The following is a 16,729-nucleotide window of genomic DNA, read 5'->3' on the forward strand; positions in this document are numbered from 1 at the left end:
TTCCATTTTGTGCATGAGAGTCAGTCTTGCTGCACATAATTCTTATGTAAATGAGTTTCTTCAAAGAAATCTTAGGAGTAAGTCAAGTGATTTAAGATTCCAATTTGTGTGTAGAGGAATAAACATATGTGACAATTAGAAGCTTGCAGAAAACAAAATTATACAGTTTAGTAAATTGACACTGGATTTATTAGAACACTCTGCATTCTTTGTTCCATTGTTTCATTTTCTGCTGCTTTTTATTTTCTGTATTTTTTAAATATATAGTATAAACACTTATTTTCAGCCTGTCCTGGCAGCTTAAATGCAGGTTGTGAGAGAAAAATATAAATGAAACAGACTAGCAAACAAAAAAGTAATTACTGTACTAACTTATAGCAATAGCAAATTCTTTATTTCACTCCTTATGTGACATTAATTATATACAGTAAGATAAATGTATACAATGTATCGCTATATTTATTAAATTATAAGATGACACATTAAGGCTACTTTCACACTTGCGGCAGGACGGATCCGACAGGCTGTTCACCATGTCGGATCCGTCCTGCGGCTATTTCGCCGTGCCCGCGGACCGCCGCTCCATCCCCATTGACTATAATGGGGACGGGGGAGGAGCTCCGGCGCAGCACGGCGGTGCACGGAGAAAGCTGCCGGACTAAAAAGCCTGACATGCAGTAATTTTAGTCCGGCGGGCTTTCTCCGTGCACCGCCGTGCTGCGCCGGAGCTCCGCCCCCGTCCCCATTATAGTCAATGGGGACGGAGCGGCGGTCCGCGGGCACGGCGAAATAGCCGCAGGACGGATCCGACATGGTGAACAGCCTGTAGATATCCAGAAAAATAAAAAACGGAAACAGCACGTCCAAAAAGGTGCAAAAAGTGGAATTTATTCCGGATGCAACGTTTCGGCTGCGTGTTAGCCTTTTTCAAGCATGCTTTTTGGACGTGCTGTTTCCGTTTTTTATTTTTCTGGATATCTACAAGTTGTTCTACTAGGGGCTTTTTACCACCCCTCCTGGAGACGAGCACCCAATACATCATTACCAAGGAGTGCTGTCCACCCATATTTTTTCGCTAATGGTGAACAGCCTGTCGGATCCGTCCTGCCGCAAGTGTGAAAGTACCCTAAGACTGCTTTCACTTACTTTTTGACCATTTTTTGATCAGTGATTTTTATCAGTGATTTGTTAGCCAAAACCAGGTGTGAGTCAAATACTCAGAAAATGGGCAAATCTTTCCATTATACCTTAATTCTATATAGGATCTGCTTCTGGTTTGACTCACAATCACTGATGGGAATCACTGATCAAACAATTACCAAAAACTGACAGTATGAATACATACATATAGTCACATACATACACAGTCATTTTTATAAAGTCTATATTATGAACTTTGTGTGCATAATGTATATCTTTGTTCAATTGCACCCAAATAGTCAGACATCTGTTAGTATTAGACAAATGAAATGTTTGTATATATATATATATATATATATATATATATATACAGTACAGACCAAAAGTTTGGACACACCTTCTCATTCAAAGAGTTTTCTTTATTTTAATGACTATGAAAATTGTAGATTCACACTGAAGGCATCAAAACTATGAATTAACACATGTGGAATTATATACATAACAAAAAAGTGTGAAACAACAGAAAATATGTCATATTCTAGGTTCTTCAAACTAGCCACCTTTTGCTTTGATTACTGCTTTGCACACTCTTGGCATTCTCTTGATGAGCTTCAATTGGTAGTCACCTGAAATGGTCTTCCAACCGTCTTGAAGGAGTTTCCAGAGATGCTTAGCACTTGTTGGCCCTTTTGCCTTCACTCTGCGGTCCAGCTCACCCCAAACCATCTCGATTGGGTTGAGGTCTGGTGACTGTGGATGCCAGGTCATCTGGCTCAGCACCCCATCACTCTCCTTCATGGTCAAATAGCCCGGAGGTGTGTTTGGGGTCATTGTCCTGTTGAAAAATAAATGATGGTCCAACTAAACGCAAACCGGGTGGAATAGCATGCCGCTGAAAGATGCTGTGGTAGCCATGCTGGTTCAGTATGCCTTCAATTTTGAATAAATCCCCAACAGTGTCACCAGCAAAGCACCCCCACATCATCACACCTTCTCCTCCATGCTTCACGGTGGGAACTAGGCATGTAGAGTCCATCCGTTCACCTTTTCTGCGTCGCACAAAGACACGGTGGTTGGAACCAAAGATCTCAAATTTGGACTCATCAGACCAAAGCACAGATTTCCACTGGTCTAATGTCCATTCCTTGTGTTCTTTAGCCCAAACAAGTCTCTTCTGCTTGTTGCCTGTCCTTAGCAGTGGTTTCCTAGCAGATATTCTACCATGAAGGCCTGATTCACACAGTCTCCTCTTAACAGTTGTTCTAGAGATGTGTCTGCTGCTAGAACTCTGTGTGGCATTGACCTGGTCTCTAATCTGAGCTGCTGTTAACCTGCGATTTCTGAGGTTGGTGACTCGTATGAACTTATCCTCTGCAGCAGAGGTGACTCTTGGTCTTCCTTTCCTGGGGCGGTCCGCATGTGAGCCAGTTTCTTTGTAGCGCTTGATGGTTTTTGTGACTGCACTTGGGGACACTTTCAAAGTTTTCCCAATTTTTCAGACTGACTGACCTTCATTTCTTAAAGTAATGATGGCCACTCGTTTTTCTTTAATTAGCTGCTTTTTTCTTGCCATAATACAAATTCTAACAGTCTATTCAGTAGGACTATCAGCTGTGTATCCACCTGACTTCTCCACAACGCAACTGATGGTCCCAACCCCATTTATAAGGCAAGAAATCCCACTTATTAAACCTGACAGGGCACACCTGTGAAGTGAAAACCATTTCAGGTGACTACCTCTTGAAGCTCATCAAGAGAATGCCAAGAGTGTGCAAAGCAGTAATCAAAGCAAAAGGTGGCTACTTTGAAGAACCTAGAATATGACATATTTTCAGTTGTTTCACACTTTTTTGTTATGTATATAATTCCACATGTGTTAATTCATAGTTTTGATGCCTTCAGTGTGACTCTACAATTTTCATAGTCATGAAAATAAAGAAAACTCTTTAAATGAGAAGGTGTGTCCAAACTTTTGGTCTGTACTGTATATATATATATATATATATATATATATATATACCAAGTACACATCTATAGTGTGCTTGGTATATATATAACAAACATTATCATCCAACTGTCCCCAAAGGGGCTCACAATCTGAGTTCCCTATCAGTATGTCTTTGGAGTGTGGGAGGAAACAGGAGTACTTGCAGGAAACCCACGCAAACACGGGGAGAACATACAAATTCCATGCAGATATTGTCCTAAGTCGGATTTAAATCCAGGACCCCAGTGCTAACCACTGAGCCATATCAAACAGACAAGCCTTCATTTACCATATGCATGAATGAGCCTTGGGTACCAATTACCCTGTCTCCAGGTCACTGGTTGTATTTTTGTCAACATTTTTGGTAGGTACTAACTAGTGTTGAGCGAATTGAAGCAACTGAGGTGGAATTCGATCCGAAATTTAGGAAAATATGAATCTTAAAATGTAATTTGCTACGAATCCGAATTTCCTCACACTTCAAGGTAACAAAGAATTTTTTCCTAAGATGGCAGCTACACATGTCACAAAGTGAAAGTAGGAAGCCCGGGAAAACAAGATCACCCATAATATGGTACTGTGTAAGGTATTTAATCTATAAAACATGCAGTTTCATTGCTGTAAGCGCAGTGCAAAATGCCACAATGGGGCCCACTGAGACTTTATCGCCCAAGGGCCTACATGAACATGGAGCCGGCCCTGGGTGTTTAGTATAGTGGGGGGCATAGTTACCCCAAAGAGAACTCACTTTTCAACACAAAATGTTGAGAGATTAATCTTTATAGAGATGAATCAGGAGTGAATCAGCCAGGATTTCCACACATTGGTGTCTTCGGCATCAGACTACTGTACATCATTCTGCAGTGTGCTTCCACACCATAACATTGTGAAAAATAGCCTGTTACCTCTGCCCACATGCTGCTGCCACCTTTCTGATACTGCCACCTGCCTAATGCCACTTGCTTGCTGCCTCTGCTGCCATCTTCTCCTACTGCCACCATCTTGTGCTGTTACGGCCACTGCTGTTGCCCCCCTTCCCCACTCTGTGACTGGGCAACTTTTGTAAAACCTTGTGCTGTTTCCATCCTTCGTACTCTGTAACTGGACCACTATTTTGATGCCTTATACTGTGTTTTTGACCTGTAACTAAACAAATAAGTGAATTGCAAACCGGGGCTAATAGTGACAAAAGTCATTCTACAGCTAACAGAAGTGATTCAAAAGCATGTGTTTGCACTGCTACAACATGGCTTAAAAGAAAAAAAAATGTCTCCACTTCTTTATTGGCACTGCCTCCATGTCCTTCTATTGTTCCACTAAAGAGTCATTAGGACACAGCTCCTGCAGGGATGCACAGTGTTTTTTTTTCTTTACTGAAGGCTGCTGTATGCTTTTCTTTTAGTTTAGTTAGGGATTAGCTAGGACTGTTGGTAGCCTCCACGACGATGCACATGTCTATATACTGTACCTACCTGTCACAGTAACTGTTTCAATACCAGAAAGGACTAGCTGTGCAAGTAGCTGCAATGCACAGTGATGTACACCGAGATTCACTCTCCCTGAAGTTTAACTTCAGGCCGGGAAATAGCTGATTTAACGTGCTTCTTGATGAATTAATTTGGAATAAAGCAAATTTCTTGGAGAAATTCAGCAAAGCCTTCTAATCAAATTTTTCAAAACTTCACTCATCTCTAGTACTAACCACTAAATACCAAAAACTTCTCGTCATCTAGCTATCTTGCCATTACAATTTGTTCTTTGTCAAAGTTGCTTAGATCCATGTGCTTGACCATTTTCCTGTTTTCAACACAATATCTTGCAGAACTAAATATTCACTTGCTGCCTAGAATATCCCACCCCTTCACTGATATCAGTTTCATAAGGTTATTTATTTATGTATAGCACTTGTATAAAGTGCTATATTCCACAGCACTTTATACACATTAACATCAAGCTATCCCCAATGGGGCTCACAATCTAAGTTTCTCATATGTATGTCTTATGAGTGTGGGAGGAAACTGGAGTACCTAGAGGAAACCCACACAAACACAGGGAGAACATACAAACTCCATGCAGAAGTTGTCCTTGGTTAGCTTAGAACATAGGACACCAGTGCTGCAAGGCACCAGCGCTAACCACTGAGCCACCGTGAGATGATCACTATTATTGGTTTTAATGTTATGGCTGATTGGTGTATATAGTATTGTTGCTAACTCTAAAATACTTACTTTACCTTTATTGACATAATGTTTTGGTGCCAGAAAGGTTTGGGGAGATTTATGAAAGAAATTACTTCAGTGCAGGGCTGCAATTATTTGCAATCATCTTCTCAAACAAAGCAAAATGTGTGCATTTATGTTTTCTCATATCCACTCAATAACAGTAACTTGGAAGAATCTGCGCATCTTATGCTTGTTATTTCAGATGTACAATGTAAAGTATATATTTTAGGTTTATTATTTTCTTTGGTGATAATATTTTTATTGAGATTTTCAAAGAGAGGAATATTAAATTAAGCAAAAGGAAAATCAATATGAAGACAGTATAACATCAATCACTGTTACATCACACGACTCAATACCTGCAATCTTACATTATCCTTGGAATACAAGCAACGAGATGTGTTGTTTGTTTTTGCTGTGTTCTACTTTCTAATTGGACTATAATAAACTAACCTTTATTTGTTCGGAGATACAAAAGTGTTGCACAAATATATGAAAATGTTATAACTGATGTCATACTATCATACTTAAGACTATCTGTAAAGAAGAAGACATACAAAATAAAGTGAGGTTTGTCATTTTATTTTAGAAAACTCTCTAAATAGGCTTCTTAATAGAACTTTAAGGGTTTTTCTGAGATCAGTAAAAATTTTAAACCTTTTAAACCCCAGAGTAATGCTCTCACCCTTCTAGCACTACCACTCTGTTGATCCCAATCAGTCTATGTTTAATGTGCTGTAGCAATGATGTGCCCATATACCCACATGACCTGCAGCCAACCACTGTTCTCAGTTATCTCATAATGTAAACTGCTGGGGCCAATGATTTGCATTGGGGTTAAGTTTGGTTTACACAAGCCCAATTTTTGGGACAATTATTGGGAACGGACATTAATATGAATGTCACGGTGGGAAGTGGGGGAAAACTCCCCACCATATAATGAGGAGCAGATGGGAAAGCAACTAGGCCTAGATGCCGGGATCACAGAGCCCTAATCCTTGCCCTAACTTCTCATCGTATGAGCAGACCTGGATGGTAGGACGGCTCATACCCAGGAAACCTAGGACCCTGAATTGCCCTGATTATCCCTCAAATAGAGAAAGGGGATGAGACAACCTGCTTATCCCAGACACAGATGAACAGGAGTCTCACTGACCTAGCTGCCAGAGAAGGAACGGACAGTGCACCACTACTAAATCAGCAGGCAAGAGCCAACAAACAACAAGCACTTACCTGCCACGACAATGGCAACCGGACCCCCATGTGAACAGGATGCATATCGGCCCCCGGAAGAGCTGCACACTGACTTGTGGTTCCCCCTCTGGGGAACCCTGAGACCCCCCTTCTAGAGGTACACAACACAGGGGACATGTCTAGAAAACATGCTGGACTACAGACAAGACATGTAACAACAAACTAGACATTAAAACACACCATTACATAAACCCACACCAAACAAAGAGACATGAAAGGAAGGGTACCAAAACGGCGGAACAAAGGGGAGACATCAAGGTGACATTGATCTCCAACTAGGTGGCCCTCAAGCTGGACCGATGACATAACCAGGACAGGAGAAACTCCAGCACACACCAAGGCTGGAGGACAACTAACTCCAGCCTTCAAGCCACAGGCAATATGAACCCAGTGGCCACACCCAGCCAGATGGTTAACCCCAAAGACACCAAACAGGGGATGAACCAGGAGAAGGGCAGCAAAGCACATACATGCTGCGACAACAACGTGTTGCCCCTGGCAACCAGCATGCACAGCTAAAGTGTCACGGCGCACAACACCGAGGCCGTGACAGCTTGTTACCGATAATAAGCCCATGTAACTCTCTTCACGATCACCCAATAAATTAGAAAATGCTTGTTGAAATATCATTGGTGCAACACATTAATCATTGCTTCTGGGCAGCAGACAGTGCTGTGTGAACAGCAATCTGCTGTTCAGAAACAATGAATCTTTATGAGGATGAGTGATGGCAGTAGCCTTTGCTCATCCATCCTCATACAGTGGAAGTGATTGCTGCATGCCTCACTGATGAGCAGGCAGCTATTGGGACTACGGTAGTGTAAATGCAGAATTATCAGGATAGTTGGACACATCATTGTTGTAGCACAGCATGCAAAGAATGATGGGGCCCACCTGAGTGGGTTGTGCTGGAATGAAGGAAGATTTATCAGGTGACTATGTAGTTTTTTTTTATTTAGTATTGTATGGCTTCCTCCAACCCCCACATGCTTCCCCCCCCCCAGAAACAGAAGTAATAATATTTTTTTTTTAAACTGCTTTAAAAATAATTGAATAGCATTTGTACTTAATGGAGATTTTATAATGGTATAAAAACACACAGCATTCTTTACATGTGTTTAAGAAAGTCTAAAAGGCCAGTTTTGGAGCCATGACCGTATAGAAGAGCGGCAGCATGAGAAACATCCTGCAGGCAAACAATAATTTCACTGCTTAAAAAAGGCACAAGAGTGGGACCGCAAGTATAAATATTAGTGACTTATGCTTCCACATGTTGTCACAAAAACACACAGGTTTTATACAGTTTTCCTTTCTCAAACTTAAATTGAAATGAACTGAAAGTCCCTGACTACATAGAAATGTCATCTTTGAATTCACACAAATTTACCCCCTTTGAGTTGTGCTCCAATAGGAAGGAATTGCAATTGTTACATTTCCCATTCAGTTTTACTGAACTGTAACTGTTGCAGGACTTTGCCGGGTCACAGCTAAGTAGTCAATTGCATTTGTAGTGACCCGGAGCCAGGGTCTCACTGAGAGGCTCATATTGTGTAAATGAATGCATTCAGACTGGTGCGACAGTTGTAAGATTTTGGATGTAACTAAAAAACAATCATGAATGAAAATACTTTTGTTTTCCTTGAACACATTAAAAAAGTTATATTAAAAAGGTTAATGTTTCCTTACCTGCACTATAGGAGAATCAGAAATGTTTTCTACCCAGAGGCCAAAGTACATTTATTGTAAATCAATGGTTTAAAAGCCTCAATAACTGACATACACATCAAGAAAAACTCACTGAACACGAAGTGAAGAAATATACAAATTAAAAGGATTCTCCAGGAATGTAATAAAATGGACGCCACCAACCTGTCCTAGCTTGTGAGTAGGACTGGTTGCCACCACTTCCTTAGCTGCCTAGGAGGGTGAGTGGATATGGCCTCACGACACACTATGCTCACCACTTGCACATCTAATATACAGTCCTGATCAAAAGTTTAAAACCACTTGAAAAATGGCAAAAAATCATATTTAGCATGACTGGATCTTAACAAGGTTCCAAGTAGAGCTTCAACATGCAACAAAAAGAAATGAGAGAGAGACAAAACATTTTTTGAGCATTCAATTTAATGAAAACAACAAATAAACTGAAACAGGCTGTTTTTCAGCTGATCAAAAGTTTAGGACCACATGCCTTTAAAAGGCCAAATCTGTGCAAAGATGTGGATTCATTGTCATTTTCCGTCAGGTAGTCACACGTTGTGATGGCAAAGGCAAAAAAACTCTCCCTTTTTGAACGTGGTCGGGTTGTTGAACTGCATAAGCAGGGTCTTTCACAGCACGCCATCACTTCTGAGGTGGGACACAGTAAGACAGTCATTTGGAATTTCTTAAATGATCCTGAGGGTTATGGAACAAAAAAGTTAAGTGGAAGACCCAAAATAATGTCATCAGCACTGAGCAGGAGGATCCAATTGTCTGTCCGTCAAGACACTGGACGATCATCGACCCAAATTAAGGCCCTTACTGGTGCTGACTGCAGCCCCATAACCATCAGATGGCAATTAAGACTGAAGGGCTTCAAAAACAAAAAACGTCTTCAAAGACCTTGTCTCCTTGAACGCCACAGAACTGCTCGTTTGGACTTTGCAAGAGAGCACCAAACATGGGACATTCAAAGGTGGAAGAAAGTTTTATTCTCTGATGAGAAAAAATGTAACCTTGATGGTCCTGATGGTTTCCAACGTTACTGGCATGACGAGCAGATCCCACCTGAGATGTTTTCTACGCGCCACAGTGGAGGGTGCGCCATAATGGTCTGGGGTGCTTTTTCCTTCAGTGGAACAATGGAGCTTCAGGAAGTGCAGGGGCGTCAAACGGCTGCTGGCTATGTCCAAATGTTGCAGACAGCATTCCTCATGACTGAGGGCCCTCATCTGTGTGGTAACGACTGGGTTTTTCAGCAGGACAACGCTACAGTACACAATGCCCGCAGGACAAGGGACTTCTTCCAGGAGAATAACATCACTCTTTTGGCCCTTCCTGCGTGTTCCAATTGAGAACCTTTGGGGATGGATGGCAAGGGAAGTTTACAAAAATGGACAACAGTTCCAGACAGTAGATGGCCTTTGTGCGGCCGTCTTCACCACTTGGAGAAATGTTCCCACTCACCTCATGGAAACGCTTGCATCAAGCATGCCGAAACAAATTTCTGAAGTGATAAACAATAATGGCGGAGCTACTCATTACTGAGTTTATGTTTGGAAGTTGGATTTCTGTATTGGGGGGGTTTAGTTTTTTTTTGGAGGTGTGGTCCTAAACTTTTGATCAGCTGAAAAACAGCCTGTTTCAGTTTATTCGTTGTTTTCAATTAAATTGAATGCTCAAAAAATGTTTTATCGCACTCACATTTCTTCTTGTTGCATGTTGAAGCTCTACTTGGAACCTTGTTAAGATCCAGCCATGCTAAATATGATTTTTTGCAATTTTTCAAGTGGTCTTAAACTTTTGATCAGGACTGTATAAAGCTGAGTGTATGTGTGTGTGTGTGTGTGTGTGTGTGTGTGTGTATGTATGTATGTATGTCCGCTAAAGGAATCCGCACCGTCGCATTTACAATCATGAAATTTGGCACACAGGTACATCAGGTGTCCGGGAAGGTTTTAGACCAGGTCTCAGCCGTCTAGGGTGTACGGTTCCTGAGATATTCCCCAAAAAATGCATTAGCTAATAGAAGCTTGGTCTCGTGACCCTTATCAGCGAATTGAAGCTCGCAGGCCAGTCTCCACAGACACACACACACAGCTTTACAACAGGTTTCCATAACAACCCAGCCATTTTTCTTCACTGCTGTAGGTGAGCTTTACAGGAAATTGTCACTAGGATAATCGCTATTGAAGTAAAGCCATGGCCTAATAGCACTTAGTACCTTATTTCAAGATGTGCCAGCAATAGATGTTTTTATAATCCAGTTTATTTGGTATGCAAATGAGCCAGTAAGGTGCCCAGAGGGGCGTCACTATTGCAGGAAGGAGCCCAGACACGACCCCTGCCACAATGTTTCCACTCTCAAAAGACAAACTAAAAAACCCCGCCCACAGGTCCCACTAAGCCATGCCCCTGATCTGGTTAGACCACGCCTAAAAAATAAAGGTAAAAATCATAGGTTCTCTGGAGCACATATGCTGCTACCAGGCAAGGAAACTGTAGGAGTAAAAATCATTGTAGTACAGATTGTTCATCCCCAAACAGCAGTGATCATCCGTCCAGCACTAATGCATTCTGAGTGGATGTGGATCCGCTCAGAATGCATCAGTCTGGCAGCGTTTGGTCTCCGCTCAGCAGGCGGACACCTGAACGAGCAGCGTTCGGGTGTCCGCCTGGCCGTGCGGAGGCAAACTGATCCGTCCAGACTTACACTGTAAGTCAATGGGGGCGGATCCGTTTGAATTTGACACAATATGGCTCAATTTTCCAACGGATCCGTCCCCCATTAACTTTCAATGTAAAGTCTGGACGGATCCGTCTGAAGCTACTTTCACACTTAGAATTTTTACTACAATATAATGCAGACGGATCCGTTCTGAACGGATCCATCATCTGCATTATATGAGCGGATCCGTCTGGGCAGACCCCAGACGGATCCGCTCTGAACGCAAGTGTGAAAGTAGCCTAACAAGGAATCATTAATCGGGAATGAACCTTCCTTTTTTGTGATACGTTCCTGCTCTGTCTGTGGCCTGTAGACAAAAATGACCATCTGTGCTCCTGATCAAAATCTCTAATGTACAACCTGAGTGTTTAACAGAACACTGTGGTGCTTTAGACTATGACTGATGTTTGGAACATCTACTGCCTGATCTTCTCTAAACAGTCCAAAAATAGAGGAACATCAACATCAGGCTCCACATCCCCTGTTTGAGAGAAATTTAACAGAAGCTGCAATGCAAGATAAATCTTCATTGCCACAAGTTGGGCCAAATGAAGATACCATAGTTCCAAATCTAAGAATCTGTGAACATTAAAGAGAACCTGTGACACGGAGCATGGTGTTAAAGCCGAAGCCAGCATGTTATAGAGCAGGAGGAGCTGAGCAAATTAATATACTGAATCTTTTCTCATAACATTATATAACTTGTAATTGATACATGTAAATTCCTGCTCATTCTGGGCATTTTAGTCAAGGAAGCGGTCCTACTAGTGATTAACATCCTTCCTTCTATGTGTATACAGAGATAGCTGTCAGTCACTGATAGGACCTCCTCCATGACTGTGTATACAGAGATAGCTGTCAGTCACTGATAGGACCGCCTCCTTGACTTCAAAGTCCAGAATGTTCAGGAATTTACATGAATAAATTACAAGTTTTACTGAATCTTTTCCCATAAACTATATATCAATCTGCTCAGATCCTCCTGCTCTATAAAATGCTGCCTTCAGCTCTGACACCATGCTCGGCATGACAGGTTCTCTTTAAAATGTCAAAAGTACAAATATAAGTACAAGTCCTTTGCACCGCAGTCTGTGCTAGAAATACACCTAATTTAGGAGTATTTATGTTTAATAAATGACCCCCATAATATAGATCTAGCACGAAAAATAGCTCAAGCACATGCCCCATGTTCAGAAATCATTATCACTATTTTCGTGCAACATTTTCTTTATCAAAAAATATATTATTATTTTAGTAGTAGTAGTATTATTTTGAAGTCTTTCTATATAAACTAAAGTAGTACTGTGTAGCCCTAGTATATGGGCTACAGTACTACTGTGGCTTCTGGAACCATACTGTGGCCTTTTACATTTGCATATTGAATAATACTTATTTACATTACGTTTTTGTGAGACATTCTACTTAGACTACAGCAACCTACTTAGATTTACATATGCATTGTGCACATTCCACATGATATCATATTATTTTACACATGTCCGTTTTACCATTTGTTAATTATAGAGAACATATGAAAAATATGTCAGTAAAATAACTCAGAAACCTACTGTACTATATCGCTGATAAATCTCCTACTTTTATAGGAAAATTGTTATTGTCGGTTTTCTTTTAACTTTTCACCAATAGATTAGATGCATAATAGAAGGAAGCAATAATATAATGGCACGTGCTAGCTAAACAAGCAGACAAACTGTGCTACACAACTACAAGCAGCAATTGCTACTGTATAACAGATTCTAAATAAACTCTTTATAACTTTCAATTGCCGCACTCCAGCAGTCAGACACTCATCATAAATCATCTCCAGGTTATGACTTCTCAATGTTTCTCCTGCACCTTGTGAGTTTTCTTACTAACCTCATGTTGGCAGGCTGTGCGGTTCTCTGCCTTGTATCTCCTTTGTGTATGTGTGTGTGCCTGGTCCCAATTGCTGCTCTGCTTGGGTCTAGCTTTGTTGTGCGGCTTCTGTGTTGTTTGCCTGGAAATGAGTGCTGCTATTCTGTACTCTGGTCACGCCTCCTGGTCTGTAACTGTTCCCCAGTAGGAGAAAAAAAGAAAAGCCTGACAGGACTTTAAAATAAGTACTTAAGTTGGAAGGGAAGAAGAAAGATAAAAAAGTGATTTGCATTAGAGCACTCCCAAAGTGCTACATTTATTACATAATTACACTTTCCAGACCTCCCAAGTCTATGAAGCCACATTAGGAAATTGGACTTTTTAGTAGTTATCGGCATTATAAGCCTTAATATATATATATATATATATATATATATATATATATATATATATGTGTGTGTGAAAATCGAAAAATTTGAATATCGTGCAAAAGTTTTTTTATTTCAGTAATGCAAATGAAATGCAAATAAGTTTCATTAATGCAGCCTAAAATTAGAGTTTTGTGAAAAGGTTCAATATTCTAGGCTCAAAGTGTCACACTCTAGTCCGCTAATTAATCCATATCCCCTGAGCAAAGGGGACCTCAGAATTGTGACTTTGGGGTTTCATAAGCTATAAGCCACAATCATCCAAATTATAACAAATAAAGGCTTGAAATATCTAACTTTGCATGTAACGAGTCTATCTCATATGCTAGTTTCACCTTTTAAGTTGTATTACTGAAATAAATTAACTTTGCACGATATTCTAATTTTTCGAGTTTCACCTGTATATATATTGTAACGGATCGCTCTCTCTTTTAGGGGGTCAGCAATCACAGACTTCTCATCAAACAAGGGGTTTTCAAGCTCAAACAGTGCTGTATTGTATCACTTTAAGCAGTACAGCTGATCTTTTTTAGTTATCACGTCACTGGGTAAGGGTCCAGCACCAGCACCACAAATATCAAAATAAACAGCTGCCCGTCTGGGCTCTACCTAATACAAAGGTCTCCCTAATTCACCTCTAAGACACAGTTCACACAAGGGGTGAGATCCGGCTTTACTCAGCCAATCGGTCCAGCAGCCTCATGGCTGTTACCACACCAATACCTTGGGGGGATATGGTCCAAGAGTCCTCCCGACTCTAACCGGGTGACACCTCTTTCCTCAGGCGTCGTTGGGCCCCCCAAATTCAGGCTTCCTCAGTCTTGTAGCCCCACAGCCCTCCTTGCTGGGACCACACAGAGCCTCTGCAGGCTTCCTTTCCCAATTCCTCTCACACCTGAGGATTGTTGCTGACTTTTTAAATGAGAACCGTGGACATGGGCCACCTGTGAAACCTGGAGTTTCCTGCACCATTCTAGGAGACACATATCTTACCTCATATATAAGGCCTGTCACCTCATATATGAGAACTGTACGTCAGTGTTTCTCCTCTGTGCAGAAAGGGATACAAACAAGCGGTAAGTGATGTAGAATTGGCTATAAACAAATATTCCTAAATTTCTCTTTCTCACCGTTATAAAGCTATGCTGGATTCATTTTCCTGATCCCAAACAGTGACTGATAGACCACATTGACTTTCATGAGATCCACCAGGGTTCCACTTAGGTTCTGGTATTTAAAGAAAAACAACAACTAATTATTGAAAATTTTCATTAAGAAATTGACGTTGACATGTCAGTTTATAATACACAAAGGAGGGCTTTTATCAAAACTGGTGCTAAGGAAAACTGGCTTTGTTGCCCATAGTAAACAATCAGATGCATCATTTCATTTTCCAAAGGAGCTTTGTATAAAGAAACATAGAATGGGATTGGGAAACTAAGCCAGCTTTCCTAAGACCAGTTTTGTTAAATGCCCCCCTTATAGTTTACATTAGAGATGAGCAAATAAAATAAAAAAAATCTATTTGCCGGTTCGACAAATTTTTTGGGGAAAATTTGGTTTGAACTGAATAAATTTGTGGCGAATTATGTTAAAAAAACGGCTATTTCCTGGCTGCAGAGAGCCTTTATAGTGGTGTAGAACACTGTGTCTTGCAGTAACATGCATAGAGAGTCTGCTTTGAAATAATACTGTGAGTCTGTATGACATGCAGATGACAGGTGTCACTCTTAGAATCACTGCACACTTCACTTATTTGGGGCCAAAACTGACCAAATAACTCAGCCTCACAGGTCGATGTTAGTGCCAAGAAGAAGTGCACCCCTTTTACACCTTTGTCAGCTGATTCTACATATATGTCTACAGAACCTGTTCTAATAAACACTTATACAAGTAGAGCCCCCCTGACAGAGTACAGAGGGTGTCAGCAGTAAGTTTGTGTAGACGTCACTCATTAATTCGCCCTTTTTCTAAACTGTCAGAACAATAACCAACAAAAAACGGATCCTGTCTGTGGAGCATACGCCTTCACTCGGTCAGCATTTGCTCAATAATCCATCAGTATTGCTAAAGGCAAAAAAATAAACAGGAGTGGATCTAAAACAGAGATCACACGTGAATGGAATATTTGCATGTCTTCTGTGTTTTGTACCCACTCCTGCTTTTGGCTACCAAATCATAATCCAATTCTGATGGGAACCATACAGGCCTTACAGCTGCTACACAGACAGGATCCATTGTGCGTCTCATTTTTCCTTCCTTCTGACAGATCAGAAGAAAGGTCAAATAAATTATGTCAGCCAGGCTGAAAGCTAAAATGGTTATGAAGTAGGGATGGTGGGAACAGCATGAGAAGTCCACAGAGTGGACCTATGACATAGTAGTGAGGTGGAAGCAGCCTTAGGAGACCACAGAGTGGCCCAATGACAGGGTCTGGAGGTTATAGCAGTATGAGGAGGCCACCAAGTGGCACAATGACAGAGTCTGGAGTTGGCAGCTGTATATGGAGGCTACTGAGTGGCATGACGACAAAGTGTGGAGGTGTCAGCACCATGAGGAGGCCAGAGTACCATGACAATGATCGATTTTAGGGGTGGCAGCAGCATGAGGAGGCCACAGAGTAGCACAATGATGAGATATTGTGGAGGTGTCAGTAGCATAAGGAAGCCACAGAGTGGCACGATGACGAGAGATTATTGAGGTGGCAGCAGCATGAGGAGGTCAGAGTAGCATGACAACGAGAGATTGTGGAGTTGTCTGCAGCATGAGGAGGCCACAGAGTAGCACAATAATGAGAGATTGTGGAGATGGCAGCAGCCACAGAGTGGCACGACAACTAGAGATTGTGGAGGTGGCAGCAGGATGAGGAGGCCACAGAGTAGCATGACAACGAGAGATTGTGTTGGTGTCAGCAGCATAAGGAGGCCAGAGTAGCACGACGACGAAAGAATGTGGAGATGGCAGCAACATGAGGAGGCCACAGAGTGGCATGACGATGAGAGATTTTGGAGGTGTCAGCAGCATGAGGAGGCCAGAGTACCATGACAATGATCGATTTTAGGGGTGGCAGCAGCATGAGGAGGCCACAGAGTAGCACAATGATGAGATATTGTGGAGGTGTCAGTAGCATAAGGAAGCCACAGAGTGGCACGATGACGAGAGATTATTGAGGTGGCAGCAGCATGAGGAGGTCAGAATAGCATGACAACGAGATATTGTGGAGTTGTCTGCAGCATGAGGAGGCCACAGAGTAGCACAACAATGAGAGATTGTGGAGATGGCAGCAGCCACAGAGTGGCACGACAACTAGAGATTGTGGAGGTGGCAGCAGGATGAGGAGGCCACAGAGTAGCATGACAACGAGAGATTGTGTTGGTGTCAGCAGCATAAGGAGGCCAGAGTAGCACGA

General features: G+C 41.6%; 1 protein-coding gene across 2 annotated transcripts in view; it reads right to left on the bottom strand.

Moving 5' to 3' along the window:
• The window catches only part of MASP1 (MBL associated serine protease 1), a 163,849-nt gene extending 150,798 nt beyond the window's left edge, over positions 1-13,051 (bottom strand). For both annotated transcript variants that reach the window (XM_044289609.1, XM_044289608.1), the window contains exon 1: positions 12,914-13,051. In XM_044289609.1, the coding sequence (XP_044145544.1) occupies positions 12,914-12,918 (5 nt within the window). In that variant the 5' untranslated portion in view covers positions 12,919-13,051. The remainder of the gene's footprint in view (positions 1-12,913) is intronic.
• Positions 13,052-16,729: the final 3,678 nt, after the last annotated feature.

Source organism: Bufo gargarizans, chromosome 4, assembly GCF_014858855.1.
Source record: "Bufo gargarizans isolate SCDJY-AF-19 chromosome 4, ASM1485885v1, whole genome shotgun sequence".
Classification (NCBI taxonomy): domain Eukaryota; kingdom Metazoa; phylum Chordata; class Amphibia; order Anura; family Bufonidae; genus Bufo; species Bufo gargarizans.